Source organism: Watersipora subatra, chromosome 1 (assembly GCF_963576615.1).
Source record: "Watersipora subatra chromosome 1, tzWatSuba1.1, whole genome shotgun sequence".
NCBI lineage: Eukaryota > Metazoa > Bryozoa > Gymnolaemata > Cheilostomatida > Watersiporidae > Watersipora > Watersipora subatra.
In genome coordinates this window covers 18,219,775-18,237,922 of record NC_088708.1, presented here as the reverse complement: position 1 = coordinate 18,237,922, position 18,148 = coordinate 18,219,775, and the positions used below count along the sequence as shown (strand labels likewise).

The 18,148-nt window shown below is 37.0% G+C and overlaps 1 protein-coding gene across 1 annotated transcript; it reads left to right on the top strand.

The window, feature by feature from the left end:
* Positions 1-5,514: 5,514 nt before the first annotated feature.
* LOC137407185 (uncharacterized) lies at positions 5,515-18,113 on the top strand. The gene is made up of 10 exons (XM_068093816.1): positions 5,515-5,611; positions 6,541-6,651; positions 6,981-7,066; positions 7,205-7,334; positions 7,673-7,849; positions 9,140-9,343; positions 13,888-14,051; positions 14,217-14,417; positions 15,278-15,498; positions 17,757-18,113. Exons 1-10 carry the CDS (start codon positions 5,515-5,517, stop codon positions 17,947-17,949), a joined length of 1,584 nt encoding a protein of 527 aa, XP_067949917.1. The 3' UTR covers positions 17,950-18,113.
* The last annotated feature ends 35 nt before the right edge of the window (positions 18,114-18,148 follow it).

Genomic DNA, 18,148 nt, shown 5'->3' with positions numbered 1-18,148 from the left:
GATGGAGGTTGTCAAAAAGGAAATAAACTAAATAAAGAAAAAGGGAGATAGAGAGAAAGAGGGAGAGAGAGGGAGAGAGAGGGAGAGAGAGAAAAAGAGAGAGAGAGGGGGAGAGAGAGAGGAGAGAGAGAGGGAACAATAGAGAGGGAGAGAGAGGAAGAGAGAGAGAGGGAAAGATAGAGAGGGAGAGAGAGGAAGAGAGAGAGAGGGAGAGAGTGAGCGAGAGTAAGAGAGAAAGAGAGAGGGAAGGAGAGAGAGAGGGAGAGAGAGGGAGAGAGAAGGAGAGAGAGGGAGAGAGAGGGAGAAAGAGAAAGAGAGAGGGGGGGGGGAGAGAGAGAGGAGAGAGAGAGAGGGAGAGAGAGGGAGAGAGTGAGAGAGGGAGAGAGAGGGAGAGAGAGGGAGAAGGAGAGGGTGAGGGAGATGGAGAGGGAGAGGGAGAGAGAGAGGGAGAGAGAGAGGGAGAAGGGGAAAGAGGAAGAAAGGTAAAATTGTGGCCATGGTTCTTAGGAGGTTTGACTACCATTCAGACAAAGCAGTGATCCGTTCTTGTTCTTGAGTAGAATGCTCCTGGTAGCGGTTTGAGATTCTAGTACCACATTTCTTACAAACGTGTTGCTTGTGACAGCAAAAGTGTTATTTCTTAGATGCTTGAACTCATGTGAACTCATAAGCAGTGCTTTGTCTTAATTGAAGCACTGTAATCGTTTAATATTGAAAAGAACAAAAAGGCAACCAGGAATAAAATTTAGCTAAAACTAAGTAATGGAAACTCAATGATACCCATAGTTCCTATTATGTATACCGATAGTTGGTAAAGTATGATCACAGTCTGTGGTTCAAACTGGAATTAGATGGAAACTTGCTTGATAACTTTGAGACATATACAGCAGACTGAAGAGAATTGAACTCGAGTTGCTCATAAGTACATCATGGACATCAAATCTATTTTATACCCTGATCTTGGTCTGCTTGATGATCTACTCAACATTGTTGAAGAGTTTCTGTGGGCTAGTACGGTCCCACGTTTGATGGTACCCTTTTAGGGACATTGCTAGTGGCATCTTGGCTGACTAAGCGATGCATACATGCTCAAAATATATAAGGAAAATGACAAGAAAAACTTGTATTACATTACTAGCATTAAGCTTGGCTCGGCCTAAGATTTTTTAAAATTTTCATTTCGATAGCTCACTGCATGCAACCATGTAGATTGTCAACGCGAGTTGCTAAAATGTTTTCCCAACAACAATCCATGAACGCGTTCATTGAGGGCAGTTGTCCTTGATGCGTGTGAATGTGTATTATTGAGTTTCTAATCAGATTGCTGTTTAAGAGGCGGGTTGTAAGGAACCGGACAGAGTTTTGAAACCAACCATTTTTATGACCTGCAGAAGGTAGGGAGCACATGTGTGTGAAGTTTGGATAAAATCAACTACAAATGTAGACATGCACAGTCTTAGTGGGACAAATAAAAACACTCACACAATTACACTCACAATTACATGATATGATCTATTAATAGAGCTATCGCGCATACTGTATCATCAAAGGTCAAGTAGACACAACTCCGACTTATAGCTATATTTAATTACCGCTTAACTTCTCCTTTTATTTGTGCATATACTTTTAGTATTTTCTTTGATTTGTTAAAATTATTGAAATTATGTAGATGGATTTTTCTAGCCTTACTTTTTTACTGTAGATTGTCAGTTGGGCATGACATCAATCATAGACTAACACATGCATCGCTATTCCATAGACACTGGAGTTATCTATACTCGCATAAACCAACTTACATTAAGCACCAGTAGGCCTACATAGTATTTCTATTATACATTGCACATAATACCTTGCTCGACACGTTTTTCATATATTTGGATCATATGCAACATTCTGTATATATTAGTTAGAATATAACAATTCGTGTATGGTACCAACGATGTACCATATACCGTACAAGAGGACATTAGGCACACATACATCTTATATGCAGCCACCCAAAACATATTCTCAAGTGTTACATTTGCGACACTTGACACAACTCATCATTGTTTCAGATAGACGAGCTTTACAGCGCTAGCAGTTTAAAAGATGCCTACCTTGGATGTCTTCTGACTAGTTTCAGGTAATACAAAAAACTACCTTTAATTTAACTGTAGCAAGGGTCAAGGTCACATATTTTATCCTTGTTCCAGATTTGATAAATTATCTTCGTATGTACATTTGTCCTTCAAAATAGGCATGGTGCTGACATGGCATATGCTATCGCCAAGAATTTGGTATGTAACTTGTCGCCCACACTAGGCGTGGTGTAAACAGGGCATATGCTACAGCCAAAGATCTGATTACATTACATGCTACTGTGGCGAGTCTGATGTGTGTCTATGACAAGGTGTTATGTTAAACTTAGCGTATTGGTTATCACTCTGTTGCCACGGGGAGATGATTTGTAGAAAATTCAGTTTGACGATGTATAAAATATGAGTTATGGTATTGAAGATTAGTTATGTTGATGAACTAGGTTGATTAATGCATTTTCACAGTATTCCTTTTCTGGCCAAAAAACACTCTGATGATCATTGTTTGTAATTTAACCCCATGCCTGGTAAAAGTGGGCATGAATTCAGTTTAGGAGATGGATGCACCTCTTCATGGCCATTTCATGTATGTACCATCTATCATTGAGAGCTCAGTCTATAGTGCTGATAACGCATTAAAATTAGTGACACAGTTTGTCACAGACGTGTTACTGCTATGAGCATAATATTGATAAGAAACTATAAGAAACTATAGTAATGTTGAATTTTAGGTCAGTACAACGCGCATACAATGCATGCGCAACGGACATACAAGTCACTTGCAACGCACAAACATTGTGGATACAACACCGACAAAAGTAATCAATAACGCATTAACAACAAAATATTTATATTTATAGTCTGTTAATAAAACAGGTCTAAAACATTACACAAAGTATTCTGTTTATTTTCTATTGACCGTTGTAAACTTGTATAAGCGTTGTGATGGTAGTGTATGCGCGTTGTATTCACAAAGCAAGCTTAGGAGGAGACAACTTCAATATAAAGCCTCTAGGAGAAAAAGCTACTAAAGGTTTAATCATAGATGCTTATCACTTACTGTACAATGAAGCCTGTCAAGAACTAGGCATGAATGACAAGAGCAATAAACTCCAAACATAACTAATGCTTAAGCTAAATCAACTAATCCGAACAGCTTAACACGAGGTGATTCAATCCAATGAAAAGATTAGGAGGGTTTATAGATTATGTTCTTATCTATTGCCTGTGTGGAGCAGCTCATAAATATATACATAAGTGTGTGCGTACATAAGTACATATCGGCGTGTATGACTACATAGCATGAGAAACCTCTCATAACTACATGCATAAGTAGCTGCTTATATGGGCTCTTATGAGTATATAGCCTAAAGACCTCTCAAAAGTGCATACATAAGTACCTGCTCATATGGGCACAAATGAATATATAGCCTAAGAAAGCTCTCATAAATAGATCCATAAGTATGTACTCTAAGGGCCTGTAGGAGTACTTAGTTTGAGAGACCATATAAGATTATTTATGATCTCCTCTTCACTTTACAAACATGTTAGATGAATACCGAAAAAAATTTCTTGGATCCATCGGCAGGCATATTTCTATTCCATAGAGTGATAGCAGCATCTGCTGCTTTTATTGACAGTATTGTGCTGAGTTTAACTCGTTATCTATAGCATAAGAATCAACAGTTCTTGAAGCATGCTCCAGTCCAATCTATCTTAGGTTTACATTTAGATTTCTGGTATAAACAGAAAACTGGGAGTTGTTTTATCTTTTCTTTAGACAAGTGTTTTTAGGCTTTTTGTTAGTGAAAGACCTGCAGTTGAAATGTCTACAGTTTTTTTTCAGTCAACGAAAGTTATAACAAATCTTTTCTATTTTAATTGCTTATTTGTTAGTGGTTATAGTAAGCTTATAGACTCCATTTAAACATGGTTGAGCATTTGTGAGGTAATTGATTCATTTCATTTTCCTCATACTAACTAATACTACTTTATCCATCTCTAAAGGTATTTTGTAATATGGATTTCAATATATGTTTTTGTAGTGATAAGAAAAACTCTATAAGCAGCTAAAAATTACGCTGCTCTACAGTAATGGTCAGTTTTAGTTAGTATCCTTTATGTTACAAAATTCTTCTCTGCTGCCAGTTCTGGCAGCGTTATGACTCAAGCCATGCTGCTGTTTGATAACCAAGCAAGCTTAACTACCAAGAAGGTCCCACAAGGCGTAAAACTTAAACCAGAAGAGTATGCCGTCTTAGATACACTAGATACGAGAGGCAAACTATACATCTCCAATTATATATCTGGAACTGCTAGTATACAATCTATAGGTAAGTACATGTAAATACATGTGGATATTGACATACAGTTCACTCAATGTTGTCAAGGTGCTCCATGCTACTTTTCTTTATATATTTCTTTTTGTTGAAGTTCCAACATCGTTATGGATGGCATTATGAGCAGTTTAGTCTTTGAAGAGTTGTGATTTCAGCTTAAATACATCGTTACAAATATTTGCTTATTCTCCATTCAAGCTTGTTGAGTGTGGGAACCATTAGCATGGAGTGACTAGCGTGGCAGCGGGATTACCTTGCATAGTTTGTCAAACAGCACCAGTTCAGCGACCTGTGTCATCAAACAATCTGCAGATGACCTTGGTAAATCTCTGGACACAGGCTACTGCTCTCTATACATCTGTTAAACTGTACAACTCCATGACTTGCCCTTTCTGTCACCAGATACACCAACCAATGTGACAAAACTTCTAGACAAGATTGAGAAAGTCAGAAAAGATGAACGCTGTGACTCGTCTCCGTGCTTGAACGGAGCGACTTGCTTTGATGGGCTGGACACATTTTTCTGCTCATGCCCGGATGCTTACACAGGCAGCACTTGTGGATCTGGTGAGCACAAACTCTTTCTACATAGGAGTACAAATATTTACCTGAACCCTTTCAGTCAGTGAAAATATATTTTGAATAAGCTCGGCTAGTCATGTAATTTTATTGACACTTTTGCTACTATCACTCCCATCAATAGAAGGACCATCTTTCAAAGTTTTTGGCCAGCAAGTCTGCTTGATGTTTGCTTCTTTAAGAAACATATGCCACTGCAGCAAGAACATAATGAGTAATTGTAGCAAAACAACATACTTATTTCAGGATATATTTACCGGCCCTGTGCTGACAATGTTCTGTGTGCCTCATAGTTCGGGTTCACGTCACACCAATGTATGAGAGGATTTACATTTTTGCGAAAAAATGGTATTTGAACACCTGTTAAGCATACTTAATCATTTAGCGTATTTAGCGTAAGCAAGAGGCAACTACATTCATTTTTGCAGCAGTCTAAATAAAGTGGAAAACTGCTACAAGTCCGAAAACACTCGCCTATCATGTTTTCTTTATTAATAGATATAGTGGAGTGTAACCCAATGTCATGTGGTGGCAATGGAGAATGTTTAGAACTAGCTGGAGGTGGCTTCAGATGCATTTGTGATGATGGTTTCAGTTCTTCCAACTGCCAGACGGGTGAGTTCTTCAGCTAATAGTGAATTTGACATCTCTAGTAGCCATGACCAAAATTTGTTTGCTCTTCTAAACCGAATGATATTTTTTAAATGTAAAGTTGAAATATATGTCGGTTAGTCTGTGACACCCCATTAGATTAACTTTTAAGTCAATTAGTCATGGCTCACTCTGTGCATTAAAAAACTGCAGCGGGTCACGCAAACAATGAGTCAAGTTTGGAAACAACAATGCATTACTCAGCCTCGTGTGTCTGCAAATTGTTCATAATATTTATTTTATTAATTTTCCACGTCGCATCTACTGTTTGACACAATCGGATCGATCCTTGGAGCCAACGTTCTTTCATGAGCAATACTTTTTTTAAAACTGCTGACCTTTTTAATTGTATCCATCTGATCGGCAGCTTTTATTTTATTTATTATTGGCAACTTGTCGACTACATTATGCGGATCTTTGCTGGGGGCAATGTTGATCCATGACTGCACTTTTATTAATCATACAACGAATCAACTTGTTAACTTTTTGTCAATGAAATTTTTGTCATGGATTCTGGCTTGAATTTATTTGTCATCACGGTTCTGGGGGCCTTTGGCACTAAAATGTTTTCACGGTTCTCAAAACTAGCCTATTGGTATGCATGCCTGTAGGCCCATGGTATTACCTCACAGGTGGTACCTGCAACTGCTTTATTGGCAGTCTTCAGTACTATGGTACTGGTGCTGCTCACCGATGATCATTGGTACTGTATGCTGGTGGTGATTCTTGGCAAGTTGCCAGAGGTTATGCTTGCCGCCATTGCTGTTAGCTACAATCATCCTAAACAACCACACACAACCTCTACACTAGCACCGCAGTGTCTCTTCAGAAACACTGATCTACTAACACCATAACAAGGTTTTATCGGCATCTTCTGCTTCTCTTTTACACAGACATCGATGACTGCGCTGACAGTCCTTGTAGAAATGGTAACTGTACCGATCTCGTAGCAGACTTTAACTGCACGTGTAATGACGGATATACTGGCATCCTTTGTGATATTGGTAAGTGATTTACTCTTTAGTTTTTTAATAGTTTATTGTGGTTCAATCTTACTGAATAAGAAACAGAAGGTGGTAGAACATAGTGTTGTAAATCAAACAAAAATATTACTTGTAGCCAGCTGGCGTACAGTTTTACGGTATGCAGTGCCTTAATATCACAAAAAATGGTGGGTTGCTGATCTGAGAGTTATCAAAAATTAACCATGAACTATGAGCCATCAGCTTACGATTTTTCTATTACATAACTTCCTGCATCAAAGTTTATAAAATCCTTCGCTCAAACCTCATCCATTTTCACACATAATAAACTTGCTGTTTCAATTTTTTAGAAGTTGATCCACCAATAAATTGCACCAACCATCCGCCATGTGGAGACGCAACCATCACTAGAGAAGTTGTAATCAACTCCTACACTGTCAGTGATGTTGACTCTCTATAACCTTCTAATCTACTTTGATCTGAGTGTAACATCATCTGCTGTCAGTTCAATTGCACATGCATCCGTCAATCAAGATATGTTAACTGCTGCATATGTTGACTGATAAAATTGCAGGAAGGAGAAAGTGTACTATACACGTGTATTACTGGGTACAGAATTGTGGGCTCTGCTAACAACTCTGTCAATACAGAGAGTGTGTACTGTGAGAGAGATGGCACATGGACAGCTACTCCCACATGTGAATGTAGGCAATAGTTTCAACTTTGAGGTAGCAGTCCTTCCTACTGATATGTGTCTAGTCATGTCGCCGCTGAAACCATGTTTAGTCACAGCCAATGTTTGAAGTCAGTTTAGGATGCTACATTCCAAAAGAGCTTTCAGTACTGTGACGGGTAAATTGATGAGGCAACTCCTTATAAAATGAGCAATAATATAGATAAACCTCACATCATTCTCATGCATTACTGTAAGCGTAAATCACATTCTATCCTGGTGTATCAGGCTCGATTATCAAAAAATTTGAAACCGATGAAAGCTTGAAATTCTCTTTGCTATACAACGACTAGTTTTGCTTTGTTTCAGCTGTTGTGTGTGGACTGCCTCCAAATGGTAGGAATACAACATCTGTAGTCTCTGCTGAAGTTTCCTACCCTGACAGCTACACATACACTTGTCTCCCAAACTACAAACCTGATGACATCATGGAACTAGAGTGTCTCTTTAGTGGCGACTGGTCTCTTCCACCACCATCCTGTACTGGTATGTGGGTTGCTACCTCTACTACGTTATGGTATTAATATGTAGACCTGCTCTCGTCCCCCTCCTGTACTGATATGTGGGTTTGTTCTCTGCTCCTTCCCTAGACTCACATATGCTTATTTTATTTTCAATTTTCTTTGTTCTCATTTGTCCTTCAAGTATTTTTCCTTTTTCTCTCCCATCATGGTGGGTTTCTCTAGTCGACAATACTCTGCAGCCTTGTTAGGTGATTCTGGCATAAATTAACCCTGCATCCTTTGTCCATCCATTACCAACCACCTACATTACTCTTCAGTTTTGACGTGTGGTTTTCTATGCTCTCCCTACAGCATCTTGTACAGAACTGCTCTTCTGGTCTCTTCCACATAATACTTCACTGACACATGCTTCTGTATTGTCATATCTGATCATGTTTGTGCATTGATCTTTATTTTTAGGTTTCTCATCATATTTGTGTTCTGATGTGACTTTCTCAGATCATCCACCACCTTCCAACTCTGATATGCGCTTTTTGTTTTGTTCGTCGCTTTCCTGTTTTTGTTTTAACTGTTAACAGCTGTTAACTTGTTTTAACTGTTGAAATATTAGTAGTTTGTTGAATGTAACATTACATTAAAAATGCTACCTAAAAACCAATTTAAAGGATACTAGTACCAGAGACAAAATATTAGTACCGAATACTATCTGGTGCTAACTCTCTCAGTTTAGCTGCCTAATTCTTTACAATTTACCAAAAAATATTTATTGTCATACTATAAGATCAATGAGGCTCATAAAAAACTACACGCATTAAACTTGAGCTCTGTAGAGATCTAGTTGACATCATGCATGTTGCATCCATGTTTGTTGTCTATGCCATTCAAACTTCAGCCCTGTCAAGCCTGTTCAACTCCTTTTCACTCCTTCACAGTAACTACTCCAACAGTACTATAACTGTTTATTTGGTAAATTAGATTTTACCTTAATTTTAAATTTTGACTAGAAACATTTTTATCACAAGTATTTGCATGTTAAAGTTTAATTAAAGCTGTTTATATAATTCTGGTTACTACACTCATAACTGATCTTATCACCATATCATCACTGAGAGAAAAATTAAGAACACAAAGAATGTGTTCTTTGTGTTCTCAATTTTCCTGAATGTGTACTAGCTACCTATTTCCTGAATGCTAGTACATGTACACATTCAGGAAATAACTTCAACATTGTATTTTAAATCATGAATAAAATTAACTATATATATATTAAATGCTGTGGATATACATGTATTTAATATACTATTTCTTACAGAAATTCAATGCTTTGATTCTGCTCTGCCTGACCTACCTGATGCAACCTTTACCAGAAGGAATGCTTCAGTAGGTGAAACAGTAGACTACATCTGTAATGAGGATTTTCGGCTAGCTCCTTCATCTCCTACTTCCATGATTAGAACACAAAACCTGACCTGCCAGAGTGATGGGACATTTACTGCCCTTACTCATAGCTGTGTCTGTGAGTATTTCTCACTCTTATTCAGTTTTAGGTATCATTCATATGGATGTAGTTTATGAGCTTTACAATAGCTCATAAACTACAACCTTATTGCAATTATAAATTGCATAAATTGTATAAATTCATCAATTACAATTTCATAAATTAAAATTTTTAGGGAGTTTTTAAACGGCAACTATTAGGTTATTTCTATTAGGTTTTACCAGCGCTGTGTAGTGGAGAGTCTCATAACCAAATCAATCAAAAATCATAGTTTCCAAACGAACAGACCGCCTATATATATATATTTCTCAAAGTATGTTTGTCGTCTGTATGCATTCCGGTTATAGATATAGCTTTAGCGCACGCTGATTATTTTACTGATGCGGCCACGCGTTATGACGCCCCTGTTGAGAAATGTTTTTCATAAGGTTCAATTACTATATTCTTCGCGCGCAGACAAGTATAATGTATTCGTGATAAGAGCCTCGACATTCTATCTCCTTTCGTTCAAAAGAAGTGCGATATCTCATTTTTACATTTGTACCAGTATTGAGAGATAGTAGTATTGTCATATTCAACATTTTGATGAATATCTTTTGGTGGAACAGTAACCTTTTTCGAATACACATGCTTCTATGCAAGAATTTCAATTACAAAAACGAACATTTTTTTGTGTAAGTTTTGTGTAAGTACCTCCTAAGTTAGAAAAAAGATAATTACTTATGTTGCTGACATTATAGCTGATTCAGATTCAGATTTTTGTGATTACACAAATAATTAAAGTAGCAGCGCTCACTCTGATGGTGGTGAAAGTAATAGTTTTGTAAGAGTAAGGAACATTGTAAAGGATCGTTTCGTAGCGATCGTAGCTTCACATCGCTTTATCAATACACAAAGTATAGATACATTGAATTTATTGCATGGCAGTGTTTTTAACATATTAGAAGAATAAAATATGTAACAAAAAATTTCTAAATGAGTTTGAAATTGAAAAAATATTGTTTACATATTATGAAGCAATATCGGCATTTTTCGTTAAAATGGCTGGCCGTAGGCCGATAGCCAAAATTGTACATGGACGGCAGTGAAAGGGTTAAACACACACTTCTATACAAGAATTGTTATTATTAATTCAACGTATTCAAGATTTTTATTTTGTTTTCCCAGTTTGTAATGATTGTGTCATTACCGAATCATCCTTTATTGTAATCATAGTAAAACCGACTCAATTTTAGCTATTACTTGCTAATTATTTCACATTTATATCTAAACCCTTTTATGTTGTTTTATCTTTTGTAATTTATTTGACCTGCACAAAACTTTTTCCTCATGATATGAAGTTTGAAAGTTACAGTTGTTTGACAAAGTTTGAAATCCTTTACAGCTGTTGTTATTTTCTCTGTTAATTTGTTTCAACAACGCAAAACACTTTTCTCATGATATGCAGTTTAAAAGTTAGAATGGAAAATTTTGTTATATGTTAAATACAAATCAACTTCCTGGCCAAAGACTTTTTTATTACCCGGGCAACGCCGGGTAGCGCAGCTAGTTTTTTATAATTTCTAATAGAGAGACCTGTTAACAAAAATTTTTTTTTGTTAATGCTAACAAAAAAAATTGTTTCTTTTCAATAGCTTTAAAATTGATTGCTGTATTATACACCTTTTAAAAAAGGACAAAATTCATACAAGATGATACCAATAATTCAAGATACGCTAACCCTTTTTAAGCTCAAGTCACAGCGCAAGTCTCACCTAACTTGGCATATAACTTAAATTCTGATGGGTTTTGTATCTGCAACCTGATTCTGGTTTGTGTTTCTAGAGTTATACAATTTTAAAAGCTTATAAGAATTTTCAAGATCTGCAAAAAACAGATTTGTTACCACATTTTAAAGGAGAAAATAACTTTTAGACCAATAACGATATATTTTTCTGAATTTTTCATTTTCAAATATTTCTGCTATAATACATCATTGCTAGTTGTATTAAATTAGGTTCACTCAGGCCTACAGAGTTGAGTGGATAATTATGAACTGTGTAATATTGCAACTGCCGCTGTAGCTGGCTACTTACTATGTCTGCGATGTAAGGGTAAAAATGCCTTGCTTTTCCTGCACAATATAGACACACCCAAAGACAAATAGTGTTTTAATTTACACTACAAATATCTGAAAGCAAGTTGATCCCATTTTTATTAACATTGAACTCTATTAGATGTAGTATACAAATCAAACTGAATCTGTCTATTAGACTGAGATACAGGGTATAACACTTAGAATATAATATGTATATGTATCACAAAGTTTGTGTGTGTATGTGTGTCATTCCGGCTATAGCTATTAAAGTCTTAGAATACAGAATCCGAACTGAAGAATATTTGATCTCGGAGCCTCCCATGTTCACCAGTCCGACGCAGTACCAATTAGGCCACAGAGATTTATTTGTTAGCTAGCCAATATATGTCAGTATATGAGAGTAAATATCCAACGACTTTGTGTACTACGCAGGGTGATTGCGTAACGTGAGACGAATAGCTCTCATTACTAAGCTCACTAAAATTTTCCATTGGCATTGTGTCAGGCTAATAGCAAGTGGCAGGCAACTCTCATTACTTCTCATTGTTTATAAGCTGATTTTTAATACGCGGGCAACGCCGGTACACGTAGCTTTTATATAATAAATTATGGAAGCTTTGGATTGCAGTTGTATTTCATGTTGCGAATGCAAGCAGGACCTTTTTTGTATTTTGCCATAGGTTAGCAGTTTGCAACACTGTTCCAGCATTCGAAAAGTATCACATACATGTTTAATAAGCGTAACATTGTTGTATGTGTTTAGGTAGAAACTATGTTATACACAATATATTTGAATCCACACAACATCAGTGTTAAATTTGTTTGTCATCTCATTCTATTTTTACTATGTTTACCTTGTGCACTTTTGTTTAGCTTGTGTGAACTAACTTGATTATTACTGGTTCAGGTACTAGTGATGGTGTTAAGCTATTTTAAGTAATACTGATATTTACCAGTAAAATTACTTATATATTCCGTAAGTCAAACAATTAAAATATGCAATTAGCAAACTTCTAAAAAATAATATTAATGAAAAAGGGTAGAATAACTAATGAAATTTACATCCTTACTTATAACAGATGTTCGTCCCTGTTTGTTTGCTCAGTCCTGTACGGCTGTGAGTCTTGACAGTCAAACATGAGTCGTGACAGTCCCTAGGCAGTGAGTCTTGGCATTTGGTGGGAGAAAAAGACTTTGCAGGCAGGATAGACGGGCTCCTCATCAGGCAGAGGGGAGAGCCAAGCAGAGCCTAGGGAAAGAGGCTGAGTCATTGGAGTTGTTTTCTTTTATAGATGTCTAGAATGTAGGAAGGCTAGCCTGTGAGAGTGGGTTGAGTGTTAAGATTCAATGCTTTATGTCAGGTGTGCAATGATATCTCGTTGGCGTAAGTCTTCAGCTGGTGTACACGATATAGACAAGTAGATTGGAGCTCATGACTTACTCCTGGTATCTAGGTGGTGTCTGACAGAGAATGGCAGATCTGTATACGTATAATCATTTGACTCGCCTCTAATGCTCCTTTGGTGGATTTCTGGTGGTGATTGATAAACTCAATTGCTTTCACATCCCTTTGACAATTTCTCCAGCTGGTGTTGACACAATTTCTTTGATCGATTCCTCCAATTTTAGAGTTTCTAATTTGCATTTGGCATTTTCTAATTCTTGGATCTTTTGATGTCTTTGGGTGTCTTGCTGCTTGAACGTTTTATAGGCTTATCTTGTGGTCTGGTTGCATTTCCTGTTGGTACATTGTTTTCTAATATTTGCATACAACAGCATTCACAAAAGGGTGCCCCAGTTGAGCATAGCACTCGCAGGAAATAAACCTAAAGAAGGCCATAAACATGCTCTAGCATTCTCTGTGTGAGTTTAATCCTGCTATAGATTGTGCTGCTCACTGGAAGTTCCCTTTGTCAAGTGGTAGCTGATAGCCTTTGCCACTGAATGCAGATCGGGCTCTTGACAACATGAATTTGACGAGTCCGTTGCTGTAATGCAGGCAACTCTTAAAAGAAATATAAAATGAAAGCTCATTCAATATAAATAAAGTATGAAAATCACATATTTGTTGGAATTATTTCAAGTTGAAAGAATTCGCTCACAGGTTATGCGTTTCGGTTAAATCTGCTAACCAATTTTTACATAAAATTCTAATCTAATAATTCTAAATCTAAAATGCGTCACTAAGGTTAATTTGCTGTAGATAAAAAAATGACTTTTATTTAAAAGTTGTTAACTGCATAAATAAAAGTTTTCTTGACTGCATTACCACACAGTATAACTAAGAAATATTAAAAAAAACACGGAATACTTTCATTCTTTTCTCTTTTCCTTTTGCTGTTTTGTAGAGCATTGCACAAATCATGCATTGGATTACATCTACCATTCTTCATGTTTTCAAACAAGAGACTGTATAATTCAGTAAGCGTATCACGCAAAAAGACAAACAAGACTAGCTAACAATAGTGTGCTCTGTTTGCAACAGATAAATACCCAAGAGACTGCCGAGACTATTATGCTAGAGATAATCTCTTTTCCGCTGCTGCCGATGCCTGCGTCACAGTCACAACAGATGCAGACGGACCTACAGCCGACCAGTCTCACCTACCTGTCTTATGCTGCCAAGAGCTTCAGGAAATCTGCACTCGAGTATATAGTATATCATCTGCACAAATTGTTTTGTCAGAAATGCTTTGAAGATTACAGACCATACCTCAATTATTTTTTCTTTCCTATTTTATGCGGCATCTTTTACTCTCAATATTAATTGCCTTGTCAGCGTTGTAACTTATTTATGTTTAAATGCTGTTTAAGGTTTCACCAATATCTGATTCCTCATATGCTACTGTTGCGGGCCAGTGCACAGAGACAACATCGGAGGCTATTCTACCGAATACAGAATTCTTTGGTAATGACAGCAAGCTTTGCTACTCAACACAAGAAGTCAGTTATACCGGGAATCACAGCCAGATTGTTTATATTATTGCTAGCAGTGCCGGTATTTGCAAGCAACAGGTGAGTTTGTAGATCGACGAATACTTGACAGCTACAACACATTTGTTGTAGATATATTGTATCGTAAAAGCTATTTTTCTAAAACACCAGGCTATTTTTCATTTAAACAAGAATTCTAATTGAGCGAGTGAAAGTGGAAGTGAAATGAAAGTGAACGAAAGCAAATGCGAAGGTGAAAGCAAATTGAACTAGAATGCAATCTGTAAGGAACAATAGCAAGATGTGAGAAATAACATGTAAAGGAAACTGTCGGTTCTCTTTACTCTCCAAGAGAATAAATACACCGTGTGTATCACAAATGCAGATATATATATTTGAATAATATATATGTAAATACATGGAGTCAATGTGTGTGCATACAACTAACTACATGCCAAGGGATTACGGCTCTCTCTGCTCGATTCTTCTCTTCAGACTCCTTATATAGCCAGTTGGTGCGATAGGCTCGGCCCTCTTCTTCAGGCTTGTCTTCCCCAGCTTGAAGAAGAGGGCAAGAAGATGCTGAGCTTCTTTAACGAGCTCGGCATACCGAGCTGGCTCATCGATGACCGAGTCTCCTGCTGTGATGAAACTCGGTTCGATCGTGCCGTCGATCGTAAGGTCGTCTCGGCAGCTGGCTCTGAACACGGTGCTCTGCCGTTACACATAGTGGTTTAGCGAATGGTTTTAACTTACTGTAATTTGCAGCAACAACCTGGCTTCTAGTAGAAATAAATGTTTATATGTATATATTTTATTAATATAATAATTAATACATATAATATATATTATATTAGTGAAAATGCTTATAAAAATTATTTAAAGTTGCTACAATTGTTTAAAATTATTAATTTTGTTTTACAAACTTTTATTGTCTGCAGGTTGTAACTATATGCCAGGCCAGTGCGGACTCTCTCTCACTAGTATTGAGACGTTATGGAGAGTCAAGTGGTTTTCTCTATGGTACGGCCATCTTTCAGCCTGTTGATGGCTCAGCTCTTCTCATGAATGTCTCCAACAGCGCCTACACCAATGCTGTCTGTGATTGTGCTACCAGTGGGTCTGCTGTAGATGCAAATGCTAGAGGAGATTGTGCATCAGGGTATGTATAGCCTGTCTTCTAGCCTGCGCTACTTCTAGATCTGTCATTTGCTTAAGCACCGATACTGTATAGGCCATTAAAACCAAGAGTGAAAGTTCTTTTTAAAACTGCCCTGTGTGTATAGCAAACTAACATACAAATTACAGAAGCTTAGATCACTGTGAATAGCCTTATCTCTTACAGCCAAACATACAGTGGTTACAAGAAACGGTTGGGGCTGCCAACTCGCAGATTCCTGACTTAGTCACTAATCTATATCTGTATATATAATTTTCAGTGTTTGTTTTTTTGTTAAATCCTGTGTCCAGTTATAGCAATTGAAATATAGTAATGAAAAATCCAAACGGCACTGGATTTGAACTCGAGACCTCCAGATCTAGAGACGGCGAAATTAATCATTAGGCTACACAGAATATAATGGACTCATTGGGCAAATAGTCATTAAATTGGTTGAGATACTCACACTTAGAGCACTTGCTTGCTAACACTGTTGACCGTTGCGCATAAGCGCGTTGCGTTGTTAAGCCGGCCCAAAATGTTTTTGGCCATTTTAGGTATTGTTTTAGTAAAGATTTTAGTAAGGGTCTAGCTTTCAAGGTAAGTTACTCAAATTCATTAGGTAATTATTCCATAACCTGAGCAATGCCGGCCATTTGGCTAATCTGTAATAAAGTACGGACTGTTTCCGCCCGATACCACCATTAAAAGTTAGGAAAAAAGATCACATTATACAGGATTCAAACTAGTAACTTTCACCTTGGTAGTCTGGCGTGCTGGCACCTGCGCCAATCAACCACCTTCTGTGTTTCTGAATATAATAATCGTGTCCATAGTTATTCTCTTTGCGCTTTAGCGGCGCAACCTCTTACAGCACTCTGGGCTGCCAGGGTGCTAGTTCAAATAATTTTAGAATGTACGAATGAATAATAAACTTCGAGTGAGTCGTACAAAGAACAAAAAGTTATTCAGATTTCGAAAGTTAAATGCAGGGTTGGTGTAGCTGAGCATGTTTTCTCTTGCCATCATCTAGCTCCTAATACTTCCTGCTTCTTTCACATGGTAGCAATTTATTCTTCTGATTATGGCTAAAAATACAGCCTTCAATAAAACTGCCTTACAAACTAAATAACAGTGATTTGCACTGCTTTTTCTTTTGAAACACAAAGCTGCTCAAGCATGGCGCTCTCACTAGTTCATCCAATTTGGTTGCCCTCTGAAGGAGTCATGTTACAATTTGAATTATAGCCCATAAAATTCAAGTTTCATGGTTTAGTACATTGTCTGAGAGTTCTCAAAACAGAGGTGAATAAATTGTAACCCACGACTGTCACTAAAAGTTAGTTTTGTCATCTTTACAGTTTACCAGAAACTAAAATACAAATTCTTATAAAAATGTGAATATTGTATCCTGCTGAACTAGCTCTACAAGGAAGGTCGATGTTAAACAAGCGCATTGGCAACAACAATGGAAGAAGAATCATTGGATGTTGTGGTATGCCAGGACTACGGAGTGTACTGCATGCCACACTAACAACATTCATAATCATTTTTTTTTTTAAATACGTTAAGTAGTTTGTAAATTTAACTACTTAGCTTAGCAGACAGGAAGCAGAGTTAGCACCTCGTGCATCATATATTGAGAAATATTTGAAAATGATGGTTAGCTTGTTTTTTTAGAAAAATAAAACTTGAAGAACTTAAAAAAGGTTTATTACAAAATACTAGTAACAAAGAAAGATTTATAGAGGCTAAAAGTGAGACCAAATACAAATTTAGGTCTTTATGACTAAGGATTTTAAATGCTGTATTTCGCTATTGAAGAATAATGAAATAAAATAAATTTACATTTCTTACCATAACGAATTCAATTGAGTGACTGCTAGCTATTTTTTATCTAGAGAGAATGGCCTGGTTTGCATTTTGAATCACTTATAAAAGACTATTTGAACTCGCAGTTGGTTCTTTCCATCCGAGTATAGCATGTAAAATGAAAGAATCGTCATCGTGCCTGCCATGTCAAGAGGAAAACACAAAATGCGCACATTTTTTAGACTTAAGGACAGATTTGATAATGCCTTCATGCTACTCACAATAACTGGCATCAGAAAAATGTTCAAATCTTGAAACGATTCGATTATGACAAAAACATATTAAAGCGCAGGGAGTATTAAAGCAGCCAATCAGAATTCAATGTAAAATGCCTCATCAATAATCAGAGAAACATCTATCAATATATGCTGACCTTTTTCTTTTCACAGCTGCAGTTGCACGACAGTGGGTCCTGTATCGACCTCATTGAGAGACACAATAACCCAGTATATAACACCGGACAGACCTGCCTATGTCACCCACCTTCAGTTGTCTCAGCATAATAAACCGGCAGCTGGCAACTTAAACAACGGAGACTTTATTATAAGTGTTGGTGACATTGAGTGCTGCGAGGTATTCTAATGAATACCAAGGACCTAATGCAGCCAGCTATGCTAGGCAATTGACGGAGCTATGGCACACAGGCTATATTATTTTACTAGTAAATCCTACAGTTTTAGATATCTAACCATAGCGGCCCAAACCTATCCTCTGATTCTAAAAAAAATGATAGCGGCTAATGATTTCTGAAGCTTACTTTACTAATTGACTTATTATCATT